Here is a 12,714-nt window from a genome sequence, read left to right on the forward strand (position 1 = left end):
GAAGAGTTCTTAATTTTCCTGCAAAAGGGCCAAAAGTCGGAGACGAAAACGGTGGATTCTCCCTCCTCATCCAGACATGAAAGTCACTACCGCAGTAGTGCCGTGTCTTCCAGGAAGAAGAATCCTCAACCCCGACATGTTCCTGTTCCTCCTCGGTACCGGAATCACAGGAGAACTCCATCTCCTCCATACCGAAGAGATGTCGGGTTCGCCATGTACGGAGCATTGAAGACTCCGTTCTCGGACGATATCACCCGAACTCCCTTGCCACAGAACTACCGAACTCCGTCAATGACTTATGACGGGTTAGTGAATCCTCATGACTTCCTGGGACGCTATCAGTATAACATGGCGAACCAGGGTCTCAATGAGGTCCATATGTGCAAGCTGTTTCCCGAGCTGCTTATCGGGAACGCAAGAAGGTGGTTCGATAGCCTCCCCCAAGGCAGCATTAGATCTTACCGAGATCTAATGGATGCTTTCCACAGGAGGTTCTTTCAGAAAGCGGAAGCCCGAATCACTTCGGCTCAGCTGCTTTCTACACGTCAAGGTCGCGACGAAAAGATCAGCGACTTTATGACGAGGTTCCACAAGGAATGCCTACAAGTAGATGATCTCAATGATCTACTTGTCATTTCGGCATTCCAAAATGGAATCCTGCCCGGAGCTCTCTACAGAAAGCTCGTGGAATGCAGTCCGCAAACAGCTCAAGAGATGTGGGACATTGCGGACCAGTTTTCTCGTGCCGATGAGGCAGACCGTCGAAAACGGTCTTTAGACAGCTCATCTAGAGAAGACAAAAAGAAGCCCGATCATAGCGATCAGAGGCTTCCTCGCCGAACTCCTTCCCCACTAAAGGAGGGATAGCGGTCATCCGAGGTGATCAAAAAAGAGCGAGTGTTTGCAGATTGCGCTTAAAAGTGCCGAGCAATCAGATCGGCACCATCAAGCATAGCAATCACAGCAGCCGGAGTCAGAGGCAGGCGAAATGACCGAAGTCACACCGGAGCCGAACTCGATGGTGTACGGCACTGAAGCCGTGATTCCGGTTGAGATCGGCGTACCCAGTCCCCGAACTCTAAATTTCTCCTCAGAAATGAATGATGACGGACTGAGAGCCGAACTAGATCTGGCCGAAGAAAGAAGAGAATTGGCCTGCATAAAAGCAGCCAAGTACAAGGAGCAAGTAGCCCGGTATTATAACCAAAGGGTGAAAAAGCTGCAATTTCAAGTGGGAGATCTCGTCTTGAGAAACAACGAAGTAAGCCGAGCAGAAAAGCTGGGCAAACTCGAACCCACATGGGAAGGTCCATATCGGGTGTCAGAAGTCCTCGGCAAAGGGTCTTATAAATTGACTCACATGTCAGGAGAACAAGTACCCCGAACATGGTACATTTCCAACCTCAAGAAGTTCCATTTGTAAGAGACAGTCCGGTCAGTCAGTCTTGTGTCTAGTTCGGTCCTAGGGGTATGTGCTTTCTTTGTTTTTTACTTGTTTTTCATGTTTGTCTATGTGCGTTTTGTCTGTCTATGTGCGTGTCGTCTCTTACAAATGTTACTGAGGTATCTTGTTCTTCGAAGGCTGATCCCCTTTTTAGAACATATATAAGCCAACGATTGTGAGTCCAAGCTTCTAAGGAGGATACAAGACCACAATTCAGCTTAAGAAACAAGCAGTACGTCTGAAACGAACTGCAACAAAGGGAAAGTCCGATCCACGCGATAAAACTCGCCGAATTAGGACAAGGGAAAGTCCGATCCACGCGATAAAACTCGCCGAATTAGGACAAGGGAAAGTCCGATCCCCAAATTAGGACAAGGGAAAGTCCGATCCGAGCGATAAAACTCGCCAAATTAGGACACAAGCTTAGTCCGGTCAAAGAAGTTTACTTCATAAGACCAAAGACGAGTCCGGTCAAAGAAGTTTATTTCATAAGACCGAGGACCAAGTCCGGTCAAAGAAATTTACTTCATAAGACCAAAGACGAGTCCGGTCAAAGAAGTTTACTTCATAAGACCAAAGACGAGTCCGGTCAAAGAAGTTTATTTCATAAGACCGAGGACCAAGTCCGGTCAAAGAAGTTTACTTCATAAGACCAAAGACGAGTCCGGTCAAAGAAGCTTACTTCATAAGACCGAGGACGAGTCCGGTCAAAGAACTTTACTTCATAAGACCGAGGACGAGCACGATGAAATTTTTTCGCTGAGCTGTAAATACGCAGTGATAGAAGCGAAATGAAAATTTCATTTATTAAATCTTGTTCGGCATACAACTCCGCTGCCCTACGAGAAGGCGTTACGCTATTACAAAGGACTATTCTACTGTCCACGGTTGCTAAAGTTGAGCCACCTATTCAAAAAATCCTCGTGAAGCCGAGTTCGGGCGTTCTCGGCAGCTGAAGAATAAGCAGGTCGACGAGATGCTCTAATCGACCTACCGCCTCTTCCCTGAGCCCGGGAAGCTCTAGCACCTCGGCGGCGAAGAGTCTCTTCACGAAGCATTTGTTGATCTTGCTCACTCATAATCACAGCTCCTCTACGAACTTCAGTCCGTCCTTGTCTTGACGTTTCCGGTTGCTCCTGAGTCCGTTCTCGTCTTGACGTTTCCGGTTGTTCCTGAGTTCGTTGCTGACTTGAAGTAGGGTTTTGAGCAAGTGAATCAGAGGTTTGAGCTGGAGTGCGAGCATCTGTTGGCGGGAAATGCCTAAGGAATCTCTCGATTGAGGGACGACGGGAAAGAATGATGTCGTACCGAGAAGCCCAGCGCCGCAATGATTTCACGACTTGTTGGCAAGCCGAGCTCTCCAGCGCATTGTTCCTCCGGAGTACATGATATTCCTCCCACAGTTCGTCAACTTGTTCCTGAACTTCAGAGATGGTCATTCCCCCGCGCCTGCAGATGAAATCCTCATACGCAGTCCTCTCAGCGACGGCAGTGTTCAGCTCGGCCTCCAGATCTTTCTTTTCGGACTCTAAGTCCTTATTGTCGGCCTCCAGCTTCACTAAACAAGCCAAGAGTTCGTCATTCTTCATCTGGTCAGCTATGGCTTTTTTCTCAGCTTCGTCTAAAGCGGAAGAGTACAGCCGCTTCCAGTGAAGTACCTCCAGCTCCTTAAGAGTTAAGAATACAAAGCAGCTATGTCAGTTCGGCATTTCAGTTTACTGAGCAGGTAGTAAACCACAACAGGAGTAAAAGAGAGTACGAAAAGCTATACGAAGACACAAGTGCAGAAAGAAGAATTTTTTCATTCATAAGAAAAAAATTTTTTTACACAAGGAGGGCTTCAAGGCCATTTTACAACAAGGAAGAAACTACACTAAGAGAAGGGAGACGAAATCATACTCCGCCAGCTTCGTCTCCGGCTCCTCGGTGAGGTTCAGCTTCCTTCTCCTTGTCTGCCTCAGCTTCAGCCTCGGCCTCCCTGCTCCCCCCAGCCTGCTCGGTGCCCCCATCACCGATCAGCAGCACCTCTTGCTCGGCCTGCCTGTCTCCGGTCTGCTGATCAAGCTGCTCGGTCTCACCCTCTCCGTGGAAAATTGGAGCGGGTGAAACTGGCCCTAAGGAGGCAAAGATAGCCTCCATATTCTCGTCCCGGTCAGCTCGGCAACTACGAACTCGGTCAGCAGAAAGCAGGACCGAGGACGAAGCAAGCTCCTCAAGGAGCGGCAGACTCTGAAGACGAGCTGCTATCTCTCGGCCGTACAGCGGCAGGACGACTTCGGGCCCCTGCTCGGCATTATCGGTCATCAGTTTCAGCAGATCACCGACAAAGGCCGAAAATTGATTGCTCAGAAAGAGTTTCTCCGCGAAAGCACGGAGAACCTCCCCTTGGGCAACCACGGCGGCAGCATCCCTCCGTTTCGTCTGCTCTCGCTGGATGACGAGCTGGTTTTTGGCAAACTGGGCTTCATCCTGGGCCGAGATCCTAGCAGCTCGGGCCTTCTCAAAGTCTGCCTTAGCCTGTTCGGCCTGGTGACGAGCAGCCGCCAACTTCCTCTGCATCTCAGCATAATCGTTGGACGCTTTGGAGAGTTCAACGGCGACGAGCTTGGAGAGCATATCGTTCCTCTGAAAATGGAAAAAGGAAAAAGTCAACCGAGGGGCCACACAAAATACAGGAAAAAAAGCAAGGCCAGAAAATCAAGAAGAGAATTCACCTCGGCGAAGTCCGTGGGCCATAAAAAGGGCTCACAGATATGTTCCGAAGGAGGCGCCAAGACCACGTCTTTCTCCGGCGCTCTTGGGGGCTTCTGGGTCTTCCCCTTCCTATTTGCCGAAGTCGACTCCGGCTTCTTTGGATCCGAAGAGGTCTTTTGCCTCTTCGGATTCTTCTCGGCATCAGACGCCGAGCTGCTGGTTTTCGGCCTCTCCGGTTCCTTAGATTCGGAGGATTTGCGACCGAGCTTGTTTAGCAAGTTCACTGCCAAAAAGCAAGAAAACAAGGTTAGTTTTCGTCGTCAAGGCAGTAATGCATAAAAAAGAAATCCTCACCCTCAGCCTCTTCGTCCGAAGACGAGGAGTCGAACACGATGTCGCCCTTGACGAGCTCAGACTCCAGGTACTGCTTCCTAATCATAGGAATCTTATTGAGCTCGCCCTCGAGCTCGTCCAACGGTTCTAACCGAGGATGAGGAATCACGGACTTCGGCCCTCTCCAGGGAAAGCCCGGAGCCGCTGTCCTATTATAAAAAAAGAAACGATGTTGCCACTTTGGCCACTTGGTTTTGCAGAAGGCCCTAAAAGGCTGTAAAGGGATCAAGTAAAACCAAGATCCTTTTCTCTTAAACTGGAAAAAATTAAGGATTGCCCTCAGAGACAGATCCTTGTCTAGCCTACGCAGTTCGGCAGCAAAGGCCGATAAGTGCCTCCAAGAGTTCGGAGTCACCTGACCTAAAGGGAGTTGAAAAAAATCTAGCAGCTCTACAAAGGCAGGGGGAAGAGGGAAACGAAGCCCGCATTCCAAGCCGGCTTCATAAACGGTGGCGTAACCCTCCGGCGGCGAGTCAGCCCTATGAAGGTCGTCGGGAATCGCAACCTTCCCCCCAGGAAAAAAATATTTTTCGTGTAGGGATATCACAGTATCCTTACTCAAGATGCTGTGAAAATACTCTACGGTCTTCTCCCCGGATTCTTTCCGGCTAGAAGACCCCTTATCCCCTTTCCTACCGCTACCTGACTCAGAAGAAGAAGAAGAAGACATAGTTCTTACTCTTTGAAAGTCTGAAGAAATTCTGAAGAAATTCTTGAAAGCGTAAGGAAATTTTTACGCAAAAGAGAGAGAATGCAGAAGAAGCAATAGCAAAAGTGTTCAAATGATGAAGAAAGGACGTATTTATCAGATTCGGAGAAGATTTCAAAATCATCGCACCGTTTCGAATCCCACCTTTTCAGGATTCAACGGCCGGATTTTACTGTCGCATTTAATGCAGTCACGCGCAAGGCACGTCCCCTGACGTCAGCCTTCCCCGTACCTTTATCCAGAATGCCGAAGTGACTCGCTTCGCCGAAGTGATTCACTTCGCTTTTCGGGGGGGGTAGTGATGGGGTACGTACTAAACAAGCCCAATAGCAGTGACGGTCCATCAGCCCAAAACCCAAGGAAGAGTATCAGTTCGGCATTACCAAAGAGTTCGGCCCCAGCCTACAGCTCGGTAAAAGCCGACCAATCAAGCTCTACTCTCAGATCGGCAAAAGCTGCTCGGCAATAGTTCAGCAGTTCGGTCTCAGTTTTCAACCGAACTGGGAGATAGTGGACTCATGCAGAACCTCCACGACCTCCACTACATGATCTATTTAGTGGTGGACCCATGCAGGATCTCATGACCTCCACGACATCCACGATCTAATTAGTGATGATGTAAGCCACGACCTAATTAGTGATGATGTAAGCCACGACCTAGTTAGTGGTGATGCAAGCCACGATCTTAGTTCAATGTATAAATAGAACTTAGATCAGATAGACTAGGGGAGGAGAGAAAGCTCTCTAGACATCAAATATCATATAGCAAGTCTGTATTTGTAAGCTGGTAAACCAGATCAAGCAATACAATCTTGCCCTCCTTTCTTCCCGTGGACGTAGATTTACCTCAGTAAATCGAACCACGTAATTCCTTGTGTCGTGATCTATATTTATTACCTGCATTTACTACCATCAAAAATTCGCCCAACCATCAGTGTGTGTCTTTGCTCATTTAACAAGAGAAAACTGAAGAAAATACTTAGTTGATAATACATATATATTTGGCGTATTGTGCATTATATAGATATAGATATAGATATAGATATAGATATAGATATAGATATAGATATAGAGAGGAATGGAGTGGAGAACTAGTTATCTTGATGTAGTTCTGGTGCCAATGGGGATGATGATATGTATGGGGTATCATGCATGGCTGTGGCATAAGATTCGAACGCAGCCCCTCACCACCGTCATCGGAACAAATGCCCGCGGCCGTCGGTTTTGGGTCTCCTCCATCATCAAGGTTCGTACCCGTTTTAATACACGATCGAATTTAGTACTACTTAGTATTTTTCTGATATTTCCTTCAACGAGTCGCGTAGATGGTATAATATGGCATATTAAGAAAAAATAAAATATAATTAAATTTGTATCTATTTGTCATACTCGTGATTTTGCAAAAGAAACTTTTTTTTTCAAATATTCATACGGTATTATGTTATATGTTAAAGATGTTTTATATACTTATTTGGTTAAAGTAACATAAGAAGTACACTAGTAATTTAAAAAAGAATGTGGGGTTTGAAGAAATATTGTCAACATATACTTTAGTTATATAATTATGATTGTCCAATATGTTTGATGGTTGGGCGAATTTTTGATGGTAGTAAATGCAGGTAATGAATATAGATCACGACACAAGGAATTACGTGGTTCGATTTACTGAGGTAAATCTACGTCCACGGGAAGAAAGGAGGGCAAGATTGTATTGCTTGATCTGGTTTACCAGCTTACAAATACAGACTTGCTATATGTTATTTGATGTCTAGAGAGCTCCTCCTCTATCTGATCTAAGTTCTATTTATACATTGAACTAAGATCGTGGCTTGCATCACCACTAACTAGGTCGTGGCTGGCATCACCACTAACTAGGTAGTGGATGTCGTGGAGGTCATGAGATCCTGCATGGGTCCACTATCTCTTTGTTTGGTCCGCTATCCTGCATGAGATCCTGCATGAGTTGACACCACTAAATAGATCGTGTAGTGGAGGTCGTGGAGGTTCTGCATGAGTCCACTATCTCCCAGTTCGGTCGAATACTGAGACCGAACTTCTGAACTATTGCCGAGCAGCTTTTGCCGATCTGAGAGTAGAGCTTGATTGGTCGGCTTTTACCGAGCTGTAGGCTGGGGCCGAACTCTTTGGTAATGCCGAACTGATTGGTCGGCTTTTACCGAGCTGTAGGCTGGGGCCGAACTCTTTGGTAATGCCGAACTGATACTCTTCCTTGGGCTTTTGGGCTGATGGGCCGTCACTGCTATTGGGCTTGTTTAGTACGTACTCCATCACTACCCCCCCCGAAAAGCGAAATGAATCACTTCGGCGAAGCGAGTCACTTCGGCATTCTGGATAAAGGTACGGGGGAGGCTGACGTCAGGGGACGTGCCTTGCGCGTGACTGCATTAAATGCGACAGTAAAATCCGGCCGTTGAATCCTGAAAATGTGGGATTCGAAACGGTGCGATGATTTTGAAATCTTCTCCGAATCTGATAAATACGTCCTTTCTTCATCATTTGAACACTTTTGCTATTGCTTCTTCTGCCTTCTCTCTCTTTTGCGCAAAAATTTCCTTCCACTTGAAGAATTTCTTCAGAATTTCTTCAAACTTTCAAAGAGTAAGAACTATGTCTTCTTCTTCTTCTTCTGAGTCAGGTAGCGGTAGGAAAGGGGATAAGGGGTCTTCTAGCCGGAAAGAATCCGGGGAGAAGACCGTAGAGTATTTTCACAGCATCTTGAGTAAGGATACTGTGATATCCCTACACGAAAAATATTTTTTTCCTGGGGGGAAGGTTGCGATTCCCGACGACCTTCATAGGGCTGATTCGCCGCCGGAGGGTTACGCCACCGTTTACGAAGCCGGCTTGGAATGCGGGCTTCGTTTCCCTCTTCCCCCTGCCTTTGTAGAGCTGCTAGATTTTTTTCAACTCCCTTTAGGTCAGGTGACTCCGAACTCTTGGAGGCACTTATCGGCCTTTGCTGCCGAACTGCGTAGGCTAGACAAGGATCTGTCTCTGAGGGCAATCCTTAATTTTTTCCAGTTTAAGATAAAAGGATCTTGGTTTTACTTGATCCCTTTACAGCCTTTTAGGGCCTTCTGCAAAACCAAGTGGCCAAAGTGGCAACATCGCTTCTTTTTTTATAATAGGACAGCGGCTCCGGGCTTTCCCTGGAGAGGGCCGAAGTCCGTGATTCCTCATCCTCGGTTAGAACCGTTGGACGAGCTCGAGGGCGAGCTCAATAAGATTCCTATGATTAGGAAGCAGTACCTGGAGTCTGAGCTCGTCAAGGGCGACTTCGTGTTCGACTCCTCGTCTTCGGACGAAGAGGCTGAGGGTGAGGATTTCTTTTTTATGCATTACTGCCTTGACGACGAAAACTAACCTTGTTTTCTTGCTTTTTGGCAGTGAACTTGCTAAACAAGTTCGGTCGCAAATCCTCCGAATCTAAGGAACCGGAGAGGCCGAAAACCAGCAGCTCGGCGTCTGATGCCGAGAAGAATCCGAAGAGGCAAAAGACCTCTTCGGATCCAAAGAAGCCGGAGTCGACTTCGGCAAGTAGGAAGGGGAAGACCCAGAAGCCCCCAAGAGCGCCGGAGAAAGACGTGGTCTTGGCGCCTCCTTCGGAACATATCTGTGAGCCCTTTTTATGGCCCACGGACTTCGCCGAGGTGAATTCTCTTCTTGATTTTCTGGCCTTGCTTTTTTTCCTGTATTTTTTGTGGCCCCTCGGTTGACTTTTTCCTTTTTCCATTTTCAGAGGAACGATATGCTCTCCAAGCTCGTCGCCGTTGAACTCTCCAAAGCGTCCAACGATTATGCTGAGATGCAGAGGAAGTTGGCGGCAGCTCGTCACCAGGCCGAACAGGCTAAGGCCGATTTTGAGAAGGCCAGAGCTGCTAGGATCTCGGCCCAGGATGAAGCCCAGTTTGCCAAAAACCAGCTCGTCATCCAGCGAGAGCAGACGAAACGGAGGGATGCTGCCGCCGTGGTTGCCCAAGGGGAGGTTCTCCGTGCTTTCGCGGAGAAACTCTTTCTGAGCAATCAATTTTCGGCCTTTGTCGGTGATCTGCTGAAACTGATGACCGATAATGTCGAGCAGGGGCCCGAAGTCGTCCTGCCGCTGTACGGCCGAGAGATAGCAGCTCGTCTCCAGAGTCTGCCGCTCCTTGAGGAGCTTGCTTCGTCCTCGGTCTTGCTTTCTGCTGACCGAGTTCGTAGTTGCCGAGCTGATCGGGACGAAAATATGGAGGCTATCTTTGCCTCCTTAGGGCCAGTTTCACCCGCTCCAATTTTCCACGGAGAGGGTGAGACCGAGCAGCTCGATCGGCAGACCGGAGACAGGCAGGCCGAGCAAGAGGTGCTGCTGATCGGTGATGGGGGCACCGAGCAGGCTGGGGGGAGCAGGGAGGCCGAGGCTGAAGCTGAGGCAGACAAGGAGAAGGAAGCTGAACCTCACCGAGGAGCCGGAGACGAAGCTGGCGGAGTATGATTTCGTCTCCCTTCTCTTAGTTTAGTTTCTTCCTTCTTGTAAAATGGCCTTGAAGCCCTTCTTGTGTAAAAAATTTTTTTCTTATGAATGAAAAAATTCTTCTTTCTGCACTTGTGTCTTCGTATAGCTTTTCGTACTCTCTTTTACTCCTGTTGTGGTTTACTACCTGCTCAGTAAACTGAAATGCCGAACTGACATAGCTGCTTTGTATTCTTAACTCTTAAGGAGCTGGAGGTTCTTCACTGGAAGCGGCTGTATTCTTCCGCTTTAGACGAAGCTGAGAAAAAAGCCATAGCTGACCAGATGAAGAATGACGAACTCTTGGCTTGTTTAGTGAAGCTGGAGGCCGACAATAAGGACTTAGAGTCCGAAAAGAAAGATCTGGAGGCCGAACTGAATACTGCTGTCGCTGAGAGGACTGCGTATGAGGATTTCATCAGCAGGCGCGGGGGAATGACCATCTCTGAAGTTCAGGAACGAATTGACGAACTGTGGGAGGAATATCATGTACTCCGGAGGAACAATGCGCTGGAGAGCTCGGCTTGCCAACAAGTTGTGAAATCATTGCGGCGCTGGGCTTCTCGGTACGACATCGTTCTTTCCCGGCGTCCTTCAATCGAGAGATTCCTTAGGCATTTCCCGCCAACAGATGCTCATACTCCAGCTCAAACCTCTGATCCACTTGCTCAAAATCCTACTCCAAACCAGCAACGAACTCAGGAGCAACCGGAAACGTCAAGACGAGAACGGACTCAGGAGCAACCGGAAACGTCAAGACAAGGACGGACTGAAGTTCGTAGAGGAGCTGTGATTATGAGTGAGCAAGATCAACAAATGCTTCGTGAAGAGACTCTTCGCCGCCGAGGTGCCAGTACTTCCCGGACTCAAGGAAGAGGCGGTAGGTCGATCAGAGCATCTCGTCGACCTGCTTATTCTTCAGCTGCCCGGAACGCCCGAACTCGGCTTCACGAGGATTTTGTGAATAGATGGCTCAACTTTAGCAACCAGGGACAGTAGAATAGTCCTTTGTAATAGCGTAACGCCTTCTCGTAGGGCAGCGGAGTTGTATGCCGAACAAGTTTTAAAAAATGAAATCTTCATTTCGCTTCTATCACTGCGTATTTATAGCTCAGCGAAAAAATTTCATCGTGCTCGTCCTCGGTCTTATGAAGTAAACTTCTTTGACCGGACTCGTCCTCGGTCTTATGAAGTAAGCTCCTTTGACCGGACTCGTCTTTGGTCTTATGAAGTAAACTTCTTTGACCGGACTTGGTCCTCGGTCTTATGAAATAAACTTCTTTGACCGGACTCGTCTTTGGTCTTATGAAGTAAACTTCTTTGACCGGACTCGTCTTTGGTCTTATGAAGTAAATTTCTTTGACCGGACTAAGCTTGTGTCCTAATTTGGCGAGTTTTATCGCTCGGATCGGACTTTCCCTTGTCCTAATTTGGGGATCGGACTTTCCCTTGTCCTAATTCGGCGAGTTTTATCGCGTGGATCGGACTTTCCCTTGTCCTAGTTCGGCGAGTTTTATCGCGTGGATCGGACTTTCCCTTTGTTGCAGTTCGTTTCAGACGAACTGCTTGTTTCTTAAGCTGAATTGTGGTCTTGTATCCTCCTTAGAAGCTTGGACTCACAATCGTTGGCTTATATATGTTCTAAAAAGGGGATCAGCCTTCGAAGAACAAGATACCTCAGTAACATTTGTAAGAGACGACACGCATATAGACAGACAAAACGCACATAGACGAACAAAACGCACATAGACAAACATGAAAAACAAGTAAAAAACAAAGAAAGCACATACCCCTAGGACCGAACTAGACACAAGACTGACTGACCGGACTGTCTCTTACAAATGGAACTTCTTGAGGTTGGAAATGTACCATGTTCGGGGTACTTGTTCTCCTGACATGTGAGTCAATTTGTAAGACCCTTTGCCGAGGACTTCTGACACCCGATATGGACCTTCCCATGTGGGTTCAAGTTTGCCCAGCTTTTCTGCTCGGCTTACTTCGTTGTTTCTCAAGACGAGATCTCCCACTTGAAATTGCAGCTTTTTCACCCTTTGGTTATAATACCGGGCTACTTGCTCCTTGTACTTGGCTGCTTTTATGCAGGCCAATTCTCTTCTTTCTTCGGCCAGATCTAGTTCGGCTCTCAGTCCGTCATCATTCATTTCTGAGGAGAAATTTAGAGTTCGGGGACTGGGTACGCCGATCTCAACCGGAATCACGGCTTCAGTGCCGTACACCAGACTGTACGGAGTTTCACCGTTGGAGGTTTTGGGTGTAGTTCGGTAGGACCATAGGACTTGAGGGAGATTTTCTACCCATTGTCCTTTGGCTTGTTCTAACCGAGCTTTTAACCCTTTCACCAAGATACGGTTTGTTACCTCCGTTTGTCCGTTTGCTTGTGGGTGGGAGACCGAAGTGAACCGCTGTTGAATATTCAGCTCTTGGCACCAATTCTTGAATGTCTTGTCGGTGAACTGAGTCCCATTATCCGAAATGAGGATGTGGGGTATGCCAAATCGGCACACTATGTTCTTCCAGACGAAATCCAATGCCTTCGAGCTCGTTATCGTAGCTAATGGTTCAGCCTCCACCCACTTCGTGAAGTAATCCACGGCAACGATAAGGAATTTCATTTGCCGAGGAGCTTGTGGTAGTGGTCCTACTATGTCTATGCCCCATTGCATAAAAGGCCAAGGGCTTTGCATAGCACATAGATCGGTCTGCGGCATCCTTGGGATATTTGCATGAATTTGGCACTTCGTACATGTCTTGACGAGCTGCACTGCTTCTTGTACCAAAGTTGGCCAATAATATCCCCATCTCAGAACTTTTTTAGCTAAAGCTCTAGCTCCGATGTGGCTACCGCAAGATCCTTCATGAACTTCTCTAAGGATGTAGTCCGTCTCTTCTGGTCCTACACATCGCAATAACGGTTGAAGGTAGGATTTTCTGTATAGGACTCCT

At 47.7% G+C, this 12,714-nt stretch overlaps 1 protein-coding gene across 1 annotated transcript in view; it reads left to right on the plus strand.

Annotated features, from left to right (window-relative positions):
- Positions 1-6,318: 6,318 nt before the first annotated feature.
- Positions 6,319-12,714, plus strand: part of LOC121741636 — a 31,033-nt gene continuing 24,637 nt past the window's right edge. The window contains exon 1 of the mRNA XM_042134486.1: positions 6,319-6,486. Within this exon, the coding sequence (XP_041990420.1) occupies positions 6,319-6,486 (168 nt within the window). The remainder of the gene's footprint in view (positions 6,487-12,714) is intronic.

The sequence above is a fragment of the Salvia splendens genome, chromosome 7 (genome assembly GCF_004379255.2).
Source record: "Salvia splendens isolate huo1 chromosome 7, SspV2, whole genome shotgun sequence".
In the NCBI taxonomy this organism is placed as follows: domain Eukaryota; kingdom Viridiplantae; phylum Streptophyta; class Magnoliopsida; order Lamiales; family Lamiaceae; genus Salvia; species Salvia splendens.